Source organism: Mustela nigripes, chromosome 4, assembly GCF_022355385.1.
Source record: "Mustela nigripes isolate SB6536 chromosome 4, MUSNIG.SB6536, whole genome shotgun sequence".
Classification (NCBI taxonomy): domain Eukaryota; kingdom Metazoa; phylum Chordata; class Mammalia; order Carnivora; family Mustelidae; genus Mustela; species Mustela nigripes.
In genome coordinates, this window is record NC_081560.1 from 174,734,563 (window position 1) to 174,747,740 (window position 13,178).

General features: G+C 39.9%; 1 protein-coding gene across 23 annotated transcripts in view; it reads left to right on the top strand.

The window, feature by feature from the left end:
- The window catches only part of VTI1A (vesicle transport through interaction with t-SNAREs 1A), a 351,190-nt gene that overhangs the window by 202,817 nt on the left and 135,195 nt on the right, over window positions 1–13,178 (top strand). For 20 of the 23 annotated variants that reach the window (XR_009403981.1, XR_009403982.1, XR_009403989.1 and 17 more), the window contains 2 exons: window positions 543–613; window positions 1,297–1,358. Coding sequence is in view for 6 of the 23 variants with exons in the window: in XM_059398583.1 (XP_059254566.1) it covers window positions 543–613; window positions 1,297–1,358 (133 nt within the window). In the remaining 17 variants the exon portion in view is untranslated. Of the gene's footprint in view, window positions 1–542; window positions 614–1,296; window positions 1,370–2,451; window positions 3,010–13,178 lie in introns of those variants that run through there. The other 3 variants (XM_059398587.1, XM_059398588.1, XM_059398586.1) reach the window with 2 other exon arrangements.

Consider the following 13,178-nt stretch of genomic DNA (forward strand, 5'->3'; position numbering starts at 1 on the left):
CTTGCTCCAATCCCAGAGAGAGTTCCACTGGCAATAAGGCACAGGAGTTGAGAGTTCAAGGACTATGTATGTAGGACAAGTACTTTAAAATCAAAATTGTTCTAACTGGAGTTTCGCTTGCATATGCAAAGCAATGCAGTAATGAAGTGGGGGAGGTCTAGTAGACTCATTAACAGTAGTTGTAACCCACAGACCCAGAGACTAGATTCCATGATGATAAGATAATAGGAAGGCCTGTGCTCTCCATCTTGGTGGATAAGAAATAGGCCGAGGTGGCCTTGGGCAAGTCCTATCATGTCTCCATCATCACTGCCTTGTTGGTCATGTTCTAGAGACTGAACTGTAAATCCCAGTTAAATCATACCTAAGATACATAGGTAAACGTCTCCAATACTTCTTAAACATTTTCCAAGTATATGAGACGCGTGCCCGATACATAACCTACACTTGTTGAACATGAACTCTGTACCCACTGCCATTGTGGTACTCCTGAAGGCTATACCCAAAGTCACCTTTCCTCACTCATATTTCCTTTTCCACAGAGCAAATTGGCCAGGAGATGTTGGAAAACCTCAGTCACGACAGAGAAAAGATACAGCGCGCACGTGAACGAGTAAGTAGAAGCGATACAGTTTTCTTCATAAATTCAATAAACAAGAAGACATAAAACAAAAGGCCTTCAGCACATGCATACACAGTAGCAAACACATAAATAAAAGTGTATAAAAATGGCAACGGTATATGAGGGATGTTGGAGATGGGGACAAGAAACGAAAGAGCATGGAATCGAGAAAGAATAAGCTGACTCTTTCCTCACCCCAGAGTGCCCCCAGGTAGATATTTTATTTAGCTCTGTAACTGAGAAGGTCATGAGGGAGATTTTGGAGTTTGTCAAGTCTTTCAGAGTGAAAGCTGTGAAGATAATGATGTCTCCTCCTCCTTCAGTTTATTTCCTTTCCGTTTGTATTTCTAGGACTTCACACCTTCACAATTGAATTTTAATTACGAGATGTATATTCAACTTTGTCAGCCTGCGAGGTATTTGCTTTTATAGCCAGTTCAGGTATCCAGTTTAATGCTCCTGGGATTACCTATCACATGTAGTTTTCTAAATCTAAGAATTTTTCAAAGATTTTATAGCTATCAAGATGTATTTTAGTCTACTTAAGTATTTATTGCTAATTGGATTTTCATCCATGAAAAAAATTTTACTGATTCTCAAGTACACTTTTCAGAGCGATCTAACTGCATGACATCTTGTTTTATTTTGTTGTAATGCTACTTTTCTGCTCCTAGCTTCGGGAAACAGATGCTAACTTGGGGAAAAGCTCCAGGGTTCTGACGGGGATGTTGCGAAGGTAAGAACAAGGTAGGGACCTATCTTCCTCTCTCTCCCTTTTTTTGAAATGATGTTTTTCTTTTAGTTGCAACGGGGCATTTTCCAGCCATGCGAGCCTCTGCTCTTAGTACCCTGTGTCAAGACCCTTTTGAAATGACAGAGCACTGATACTAACTCTTGTTTGGACAGGAACACATACTGAGTAACTTAGATTAGAGAGAAGGATTGAGCTAGGGGGGGTTACCTCAAGCTATGGAAAAAATTAGGGTTAGACATGAAGTATTTTTTCATAGCCCGAGGAAGTCCCCATGGCAGGAGCACACTGATTTTATTTTCTATGTTGATAGCCTCCTTCTTCTAGAAGGAATGCGGGCCTGCCAGTATCAGGAGCACACTCGGTATTAGCTGTGTTTTCTCTCTGTTGCCTTGTTTTCATTTCTTTCAGAGATGCTATTTGGGGGAACTCTTTTGATTTTACATATATTTAAAGATAATTTTTAAAATTTAGAGATTATCTGAATAATCTGAATTCCCATGTGTGAGCAAACAAATGTTAATGTTTTATATTTGTCACTAACCGTTGACTGATGGAAAATATTGGGGAGAGTGAAAATCAATGAATGAGTGGGTAATATTCCGTGTTGTATATTTTTCGGGGGGAAGTGAAAGTGTTTTCACTGTTCTGATAATTAGAGCCATTTTTTACGTGTATATATATATATTCCACATGGCATTTTCTTACATTTGGAATCTACCAAATAAGATTATCATTTAGCATAACCTTCACTTTGGGACTGTAGCTGGAAATGTGAATGAGGAATGGTGAGAATCGCCTCTAGGATGCCTTCGTTGGGGTTTTAAAAAGAGAAATCCTTTGGAGTTGATACTATGGGGACAACTGTTTTAGAGTAAGCAAAGTCGTCTCTGATCACGCATCTGTATGTAATAATTTGCTAGAAGTGTGTTTGCCGTGTTGGCGATGGGCGCACAAGAACCAATCAAAGGTGTGGTGGCTTGGTCTCCATCAGGCTGATCAGTAGCGAGCCTGAAGTTCCCAGGACACTTCCAACCAACACGGACCTAACTCTCCCACGTCCCCGCTTTTCCTGCAGGCACAGCCCCGATTCAGAACCATAAGCCACCAGATTCTCTGCTTAAGAGTAATATGTAAATGACCTAGAAAAACTCAAAATCCACAGAGAAGTGGCAATTGAAAGGAATGCTTCAGTGCCTATAGACAATAAAAAAGAAAAAAAAAGGAAAAAAGTCCTCTATTGCTTCCCTGGGAGGGCCCCTGCGATGTGAGCTGTAACGAATATTCTGCATATGTCTCCATTTTGTCAAATCTCATTAAAGAGTCCTCTTGCTTTATGTCAGTTGAGCTGTCCAGAAATCATTCATCATTTTTAGTGTAAAAAAAAATCATGCGGTTATTTAAATAATATCATATTAATGTTAAAGTTCAGCTGTCATTTAAGGGTACGGCTTAATCAGATGTAGCATTTAGGAAAAATAGTTTATTCGGGCTCTACGTGGCTTTCAGGTTGGCAGATTCAAATAAGGATTTATGAGTTTGTAAACCAATGTATTTCTGTCCATGTTTCTGCTTGATGTACCTCACCCTTTTGTGCAAAACACTGCAGACAGTTATTTCAACAAATAAAGCATCTCCTCATATTGTGTTTGAATAAATTTGCAAGTCATTTAGAGAGGGCGAAGCACAAACACTTCTGCAACCTTTGACTAGGCTCTCTGTAGGACAATTAGACTAACGCGCCTGTTTCATAAGCCTATGGAGGGAAGTTACTCTGCGAAATCTACTTAGGGTCCTCTTTGTAGGCCAGCTCAATCGCACTGACGCATCTCCTTTGGGGATCTGTCTAGGGTATGAACAGAAATAAAAATCCCCAGGTGGACCTCACCTTGCTATGGTGAGCCAAGGAAACCCTTAGCCGCACCCCCCCGACCCCGTGCATATTGATGACTCTCTTTTTTGTAAGACTCAGCTGGGATCATGGTATCAGCCAAGGTATCCAGATACTCTTCATCAGTGCTGTAACCGAACTGAATCTCTGGGGAACCAAATGCAGGTGGTGGTTCTGTTCCATTTTAATTACTATCCTACATGGTGGTCAATTAAGTTTGGACTTGGGAAGAGGTAAAAATATTTTATCAACTTCTTCACTTCATTGTTTTTATTATTCCCTGGGAAACCAGTCTCTAGAGAAATGGAGCCAGCTTTTGTGTACCAAAGTCTTTAACTGAATGTTCTGATTTTGCTTCCTCTCTTACATCCCTCCCGTCCACGTGGCACTCCCTTCCAGCACCAGGGAGACTTTCTTTCCGAGACAGAGATCGCATTCTCTTTCCGAAACCGCGTAGCTACATTGCGTGTCAGTAGATGCTTCTGATTTAAGTAAAGGTATGATATCAAACCACATGCCCGTCTGTCACCTTCACACCTGTAAAAGAAATTAACGTTCTCTTTGTGCGGTATAGGCGTTTACCTCCATACAACGTAAGGTTCTTGATTCTCATATGATAGATTCTATATGACTGGGAATATTCTACAATATACTAACCCGTGGACTTAATCTATTTAAAAGAAAGATTGCTGATTATTTTTATTTTTTTAAGTTTAGATCGTTTTAAATTTTGTGTATTGAAGGGAAATGTCGTGCCGAGGCCCCTCATTTGGGTCATTTTATTTGTTTCCTTAGTCTTTTGGGAAGACAGGTGAAACTAATGGCCTATCAGTGCCAAGGTCTGTATACTATCTGTAAGACTGACCAAAAAGCAGATAGGGAAGTAAAAATGAGTAAGTGGCAGCCACCACCATTCATGCTTTTTATTACTTTTTTCTTTTTATTACTTTCACATGAGATAAAAATATATATATATATATATATATATATATATATTTATTTATTTATTTATTTATTTCTTCCTCCCCTCCTCCCTCCTTCCTTCCTTTCTTTTTTCTGCGATTCACTTCCTTGGTAATTATTTAATGCCTGTGTACAAAGCCTTAGGAAATCCTCAAATGAGACCATTTTAATCCTTGCCTTCACTCTGCCAGAGAATATTGACTTGGGAAGTACTGAGGGAGAGGCACCTGGGTGGCTCAGTCAGCTAAGCTTCCAACTCTTGATTTCAGCTCAGGCCATGATCTCAGGGTCATTCAGATAGAGCCCCGAGTCAGGCGCCATGCCAGGTGTGGAACCTGCTTAAGATTCTCCTTCTCCCTCACTCTCTGCCCCTCCCCCACTTATGTGCTTTCTCTAAAAAAATTAAAAGGAAAGAAAAGAAAAAAGTCCTCGGGGAATTCCTAAAATTAACGTAATTCTCAAGGAAGGTCTTGAGGATTCTGCAACTCCAATGAATGCTTACTGGTCATTAAAAAGGATGCTAAGAAAACAACCAACAGAAAATATCATTCAAATAGCTGTAAAACCAATACAATTCAAAAGTTTAGAGGTGCAGGAGATGATTTATCAAATCATAAACAAGTTTTGAAAGGAGCTAAACATGCAAAAAGTATTGAGACCCATCTAGTTTAATGAGGTAGCCACTGATTCAACCAAAATAAATAAATTATTCTTCACATAACTACACTGTATTACCAAGAGGAAGAAAGCAAAGGAGAAAATTGGTCCATTCGAAATTATAACAGTGAAACTTGACATCAGAACACAGATATCGGTGATTTCCTGGAAAGTAATTTTTCTTCTGTCTTGACAGAAGATGGTGAACTAGCTAGGGACAAACTGCTCATTTCTTGACTCTGTAGACAGAGTTTGGAATAAAGTGCTATTCAGATAATAATGAAAATGGTCACGAAACAAATGGCCATTCATGTGGTGACTGGGGCCAAAGAAATGAATTTTTCATTGACTCTCACAAAATGTGATTATTAAAACTGCTTGTCTTAAAGCGTCACAAACAGTGCTGAGCGGCTCACATGTTGCCTTTCGTGCATTTGCGTGTCTGTGCGTGTTTGTGTGTTTATTATTTCCTGTACAGCTGACTGGGAAGTCTTATTAGAGCAAACAGAGCTGGCGGTCGGGGAAAATGAAGATAGAACTTTGCAAGATTTTCAGTCAGAAAACAAAAGAGCTCGTGATTCTTTTATTTTCCCTTTGCCTCTGAAGAGTGAATAATTGATCAGTAATCATATATTTGTTTCTAAACGTAGCTGAACGATTTCTTGCAAGTATAATAGTTATGATTTGAGATCTCCTTTGATGTAAATTTGGAGGACACATTACAAAATTTATGTTGGCTCATCAACTGCATGTTATTTGCTGGCAAAAGGCTTACAAAAAGAAACAGCATATGTCGTATTTTTTTAAACATCTTTTTCTACAGGATTACCTTAATATCAAATAATTTACTCTCTCCCACACAAAACCTTTATGTGCCCCTGCTGTGTTAAATTTTTTTCTAATTAAAAAAAAAATCAGAATGTTTCCTTCAAAAAGCAAATTCTTGTTTATCCTTCCAGCGTGCACGTAATAACTTGTTTAAGCAGGGAGCTGGTGAGCAGCCTTTTGTAACCCATCTGTAAGATAAACAAGCCAGATAGTATTAAAGTCAGCTGGGGCCTAGCCAGCACTATTCATACGTTCTTATTTAATACTTGTATTCTTATAAGAGCTACCTCTGAGTCAGTCTGGGGAATAATTGCCACCTATCATTGCTATCACATTTTACCTTTTAAACATGGTTTTGTTGCTTTGGTAGAATGACAGGTAAAACATCTGGAAAATTTTAATGTACTGTCAAAATGATTCGTGAGGGTAAGTGTACCAGAAATAGTAATACAAGACCAATGTAAGCATTGGAAATACACATTTTTTTAGTAAACAAACTTATTCTTAAAGAAATAGGCTACAACTCAGTGTTTTGTTTTGTTTTGTTTTTCTAATCTTCTTTGAAAATTCATGCTCCTGCCCCACTCCTTTTTGCTCAGGAAACATTTTGTTGTATTTTAATTTTTCTTATTACAATATCTAAAAATTCAACAGTAGAGAGTTTCCAGGACTCGTAAGAAGGATGTCCGTGAGAATTTACTCAATTTTTTTGCACTGAAAAGTATGTCTTCCTTTGCAGTCTCTTAACATTTACATTTTCTCTTTTCTTGCTTTGCTGCGTTTCTCTGTTTATCCATTATTCCTCTTTTTTGGCCTGTTTTTGCAAGTGTTGAACATGAACTCTGACCTTAAATTAATATAACAAAATCCTAACCTCCAAAATATTCTTCAACTTTTAATCAAGTGTGTATTCATTCAAGAATAAAATGGTTGGGAGCCTGGGTGGCTCAGTTGGTTAAGCATCTATCTACCTTTGGCTCAGGTCATGAACCCAGAGTCCTGGGATGGAGTCCCTCATCAGGCTCCCTGCTCAGTGGGGAGCCTGTTTCTCCTCCCCCTCCTCTTGCTTGCATACTCCCTCATGCCCTCTCTCTCTCTGACAAATAAAGAAATAATATCTCAAAAAAAAAAAAAAAGAAAAGAAAGAATATCTCTTTTAAAAAAAGAATAAAATGATTGAATTTGCTGCAGATTCTTTAGACTTAACAGATTCAGGATCTGAGATTAGAGGAATGCTACAGAGAATTTTTTAAAAAATAATCTTGGTCCTTTTTAGGTAAGTTCATTACCATCCACTTGACTCATTGCCTTTGTCCAAACTAAATAATGGCATTGGATTTCTTTATATGTGTCTCCCTTTGACACCAGTCTCATAGCTCCTGTGTCAGACATTTAAACACAGCATCTGAAGTTATCCGTCAGTGACAACTCTACCAGCTGCCTGTGTCTGACCCTAACCATACTTTGCCCACACTATCCAATTCAGTCTTTAAGAACCCTGTGGTGGAAGCATCATATCGCCATTTTCCAGATGAGAATACTTATGCTTAGTAAAGTAAACCCTCCATTGTCACATAACACAGAAAGGCACAGCATTAGGATGAGAACTTAACTCGTTCTTTTGAATGCGTTGCACCAAAAGGTTCCAAGAGCCAATTTTCACTAATGCTGAGATGGAAAGAGTATGATCTGATGAGTTTTCGTTATACAGATAGTTACTGTCATAGGCTCTCTGTGTTATAATTCTGTTTCTTCTGTGAAATAATTGTGGTAGCAAACCATCTCCCTTAGAAGTCGGTTGTTACTGCAAATGGAAAAATACATAGTTGGTAAGAAACCTTGGCAGACCTGTGTCAGTCGTCCCACCTTCTCCCCCTCCCCCGTATTTTACTGTTCTCGGAAATTCAGAATTTTAAGGTCTATTATTCTTCACTCCACTGTGTCTTTTATTAACAAAACATTGTTATGTATGCACTCACTGATACGTCCTAGGTGGCAGGCTCTAGTCTAAGCATTTATTACAGATTATTTTATTTCATCTTCATGACAACCCTAGAAGACAGAGATTATTACTCCCATTTTAAGAAATAAGCAACTGTGATTAGATGTCATTCAGCTGTACATAAGTGGTCTGCTTCCAACGTGTTTTTTCCTACTGTGCCTCACAGATAGTCAGGCAACCTTTCCGGATGAGCAGACAGTTCTAGAAAGCAGTGAATAAGCCTGACCAGTCCCACTAGCTAAGATGAGGCTGAAGGCCCTTGGTCTGGTCTTTGTAGAACAGAAGCTGTTGTGCACCAATGGCATCCAAGGGGGTGTGTCTTTAAGTTCTTTAAGATTTATTTTTGACCATAGACTGTGGGGCATTAACCAGACATTGTGCAAAGAGAATCTATAATCTCCCTTACCTCCAGTATTCTGCAAGTTTCGTTGTGAGGAAATTTATTTTTATATCTACCCTTATGGCACTGGGGCCTTTTTCTCACTGGAAAAAGCAATCCCAGTTTCGTTTAATTATTCAAAATGAAATTCCTGCCTATGCGTCAAGAGGCTTATGCCTCTGTGAATAAGAGCCCCCCCGGCTCTGCCACTTTCTAGCTATTTTGGCAGGTAACCCAGTCCCTATACCTCAGTTTTCCCATCTATAAAACAGGGAAGACAGTAGTCCCTATCTTGCCAATTGTTATGAGGGTCATGTGAGTCAATACATGTAAAGTACTCACAACAGTGTCTGTTACATAGCATAGTTTCAATAAATACTAAAAGGTTGATTATTATCATTGCTTTAAAAAAAAAAAGGCCTGGGGGTAAAGACAGAAATCAAAATGTTAATTAATAGTTATTTTAGGTTGATGAATACCCCTGGGGATAAAAATATATGTTTATAAAAATAAAAAATTAAAAAAAAAAATCAGTAACAATAAAAATAAAAATAAGCCTGTTTCAGTACTGGTGCCACCACCCTCCATCCCCACTTTGTGACCCTGCCTCAGCAGTGCTGCTTGGACTGCCTCAGAGTGCTCAGAATACTGCCCAGAGCAGACGGTTCCTCCAAACTCAGTCCTTCCCAGATGACAGTTCACCCCTGTCTTTGGACTATTGAGAGAGGGAAGCCTCTTGGTCCCTCTCACCGCCTCTTCTCCTCTTAGGTTCTTCTAACTGCTGTTGGCCAGTTTACCTTGCAGAGTGCAAAACTAGCCCCGTGTCCTCCGGTGGTTCCCCGCTGCTTGCTGACACATGTCCTCCCTAATCTAAGCACTAAGGTCTTTCAGTGAACATTCCACCTTCCTTTGCTCCTACTCCCAAGTTGGATGGACCCATGGACCTACTGAAGTCCACTACCTCCCATCTCGGAAGCTAGCCCGAGTCCTTTACGAGTCCTCCACCTCTGTTTCTTCTGTTACCTCCTCCTGAATATCCTCCTCCTCTCGCCTATTATAGTCAGGAATCTTCTGGATGAAAGTGACAGGAACCAGATCGAACCAGCTGTAAGCCACAAAAAGGAAATCTATTGCTGCGTGTAAATAGATAGCTCCAGGGTGGAAGCAACTGCCAACACAATGGTGTTCTAACAGCAGCATCAGGATGGGGTCGCGCTTTCTCTGTCTCCCAACCCAGCTCATTTGCACGTGGGTTTCTCCTTGTGGAGGCAGTTTTTGCCAGTTCTCTGGACACCCACTGAACATAACCATTTTCCCCCCAATAGTTCCAGTAGAAGTCATAGCATGGAATTTTACTGGTTTGGCTCTGGTTGGGTAAAAATCCCATTAATCCATGATTGGTCATTTTAGACCTGGAACCTCACACAGGGGGTGGACATTCAGCCTGAGATTAGACAAAGCATAGTTTCCTAAGAAAAATCCAGGAGCTTTTACTGGAAAGGGGATTAGATACTGTAGGCAAAAACAACAGACAGTATCTTCAGAATGTTCTAGATAAACTTTTATCTGTACTCTGCATCTCACCTGGAATACCACTCTGTCTGTCAAAACTTTATCAGTTTCTCAGCTAGAAATGATCTGTCTTGGCCCTGATTCTTCACAGTAGTTTGTAACTCCTACAAGGCATGAATATCTCCTGCTTCTCCTTGTGTCTGTTGCTGTAATATGCTCACCCATCATAACTTTCTTCTAGACCTTTGTTGCCCCACCTCATCCCTCAGAGGATTTGATATAGCTCCCCACTACATTGTGCAACCCACTGAAACAAACAGGGGAGGAAATCCCAGTGTAAGAGTCAGACAGGACCAGGGAATCTCTCTACTACTACCAAAGCGTAGACTTTGGACAGACTCATGTACAGATATCCAGACAGGTGGAGAATGTCCTATCTGAAGGCAAAGCAGAAACACAATCAGAGAATTCAGTTTTATAAGGTGAAAGTAACCTTTCGTTGAGGTCAAGCAGAGCCTTTCACGCCGCTAAGACGGTCCCTAGAAGGAATGGTTTTGGGGAGATGGTGACAGCTCCCAGGCACATCCCCACCTGGAAGGGAATGAGGTATGTCTGTGTATCCGGTTCTGCTCAGGGTCCTCAGGTCTGGACTGTAAGCTCCTCGCTGTCAGGAACCTCGTCGCATTTAGACCAGGGTCAGGTTACCCTGGCGTAGGCCTGATCAGTGAATAATCCTTGGGAGAATGACCAAGAATAGTTTCACAGTGGCCGTGTAGGTTCATGTGGGTATAATTGAGTTGAAACCCTGCAGGTTTTTATCTATTGGACTTTGGCAACAATGTAAACATGCTCATTGAAAGAGGAAAAAATAAGGAACGTCACAATAACAGAATATTCCTGTCCATTATTTAATCACAATAGAAAAGCATCTTATATTTTCCTTGGTTGTGAGTCACAATTTGACCTAATTCTTGAATTACTTCTCTTTTTATGATTTTTTCCTTTCTTCCCCAGGATACATGCCATTCTTTAGCGCGATGTGGAATATGAGGGCTGCACTTCACCTTCACCATCAATGCCTCCTTTGAACGCAGCCTTGAGCTGTTAACTCGAAGCAAGGAGCCCTAGGCCTTCCTTATAAACAAGTAATGGAGCCCTCGGCCCCCCTTGTAAATGGCTATTTATTAACATATACCATCACCAAACAACATTTTACAATTCCAGGCCCCCACACCATCACACCACTGTCTGCTCCATTGTAAGCTGAGGGAGACCTTCGGCCATCTGTTTCATTAAATGCCAGAGGCAGTGAACAATATCTCAACTTCATAAAGCAAGCGTCAGGGCTTCTCTCTTCACAAACCTCCCCCTTCGGCTGCGGCCACCGCCGCCGCCACCACCACCACCACCACCACCATATTTTTTTGTTTGAACGCTCACATTGTAAATTAGTGTATTCACACATCAATTTTAAAAGGCTCGCTGTGTTGTAAGATAGGACAAAGCGAGCTCAGTTAACAGCTCAGGCACAGTGCAGGTGGTCGAGCTAGCTGCTACCCAGATCAAAAGTCAAACAACTGTGAGTCTTCTTTTGAAAGTGCAGTTAGGGAGACAAGGCAAGGCTTATCTGCACAAACAAGAACGAGTTATAGATATACATCACAAATGCAGGAGGACAAAAAGGGGTTTCATAATCTTGCAGGATAAGAAAACCTTCCAATGCTGACAATTCTGCGGGCATCTCTGGAATATGTAGCTTGTTGTTCTCTCTCTCTCTCTCTCTTTCTCCCCCTCCCTCCCCTGCCTCTTTTTTTTTTTTTTTTTTTTTTTTTTTTTTTTTTTTTTTTTTGGTAAAATTAGTCTTTTATTGTGTGGTGATTGATAATTATTATTTATGCTTTGGTGCTGTTCCTAAAGTAGCTAACAATTTTTTTTAAGCCACCTTTGAGGCAGGAAATGGCTCCTTTTCATAGTTGCATTTTATTTTTCAGCAGCATTTAAGGACAGACTCCTATTTATACCACACAAGCAGTTTTGTCTGTTGTAAACAAAGTAAGTGGCTGGGAATTGTGCTTTCCCAGAAATGTTTTCCAGGGAAGCCATAATAAGAAACAACTGTGTACATCTTGAGAGTTTTGTCATCTAGGTATTAAGAAAGAATTCTTTGCTTTCAAGGGGGGGAAAAGGAAAACAAGAAACACTGTGAAGAATTATATTCAATATCTGAAAGTATAATTAAAATATTTCTTAAACTGCCAAAGTTGGCCACCTTTGCTGGTATTAACTGAGGTTGTTTTTATTCTTTATTTTAAATCGTCTCTAACATTTCTGGACAAGATAGAACTGAAATGAGAGGGAACATCATCATTTTTTTTTTAAATGTCAGTGCCCTATTTAAAAAACTAGTGACTTCTTTGCAAAGTTATGTAGAGAACCTTGGAACTTAAGTATGAATATCAGTGGAGAAAGTGAGAGAATGATAAATTTTACCAAAAATTTACAAAGAGTTTTGAGGAGGCTTAGAACTGATGAAAAGAACAACACTCTAATCTCCTATAAAATTACGGTTTACCTAGGAAAAAAAGAGACTGAGCTTTCCACTTCTGATACCTTAATGATTTTATGTATGAAGAAGAAAAAGCTATCAGCTTTTTAATTACCAAAAACAGTTAAAGGTGTCTGAATCAGGGCCCCAGAGCAGTTGCCCCTATCCTGAAGTGGGCTTCCCAGAGTCTCTGAACCACTAGAATTTTCTGAAAATGTTTAGATGTGTGTGCATATGTATCTTTCTGGGATTTTCCACAAAATTTTCGAAAACCCACAACCAACTCCAAAGAATTGAGAAATGGGACATGATTATAGAACTGCTTACGATTCCCTTACCAAATGCCACTTAATTACTTCATTATTCGCGCATATTTGCAATGTGTTGACCTACAAGAAACACTTATTTTGAAGTTTCTGCAAAATTTAACAAAAACTTCGCAAGGTATCTTTCCCAGGGAAATCAGATCATGTATCAAAAACATATCCTGGGGGCGCCTGGGTGGCTCAGTCGGTTAAAGCCTCTGCCTTCGGCTCGGGTCATGGTCCCAGGGTCCTGGGATTGAGCCCCGCATCCGGCTCCCTGCTCCGCGGGGTGTGTGCTTCCTCCTCTCTCTCCCTCTGCCTGTCTCTCTGCCTACTTGTGATCTCTCTGTCAAATAAATAAATTTTAAAAAATACATATATCCTGAAAGACAGTCACAGCAAATTAAAATTTATATAGGATCTTGGGATTTGTAAGGCCCATTCATGTACATTGTTTCATTTAATATCATCTTGAAAAGAACTCTGGATTGGTGTTGCCACTATTATCCTTACGTTATAGATCATCAAGACCTGCCGTAGCTGAGTCTTGCCCAAGGTCATTCCACCCAGATGGGACAGAACTTGGCCCAGTATCCTGGTTTTAGCCATAGAAGCCATATTCTTAGCAGTAACAGCAATAGCAACATCTTCAAAAGCAACTATTTAATGTTTATTCTGTAAAGGCAATGTGTTAGGATTGGAGATTCAACAAACTCGGAACTC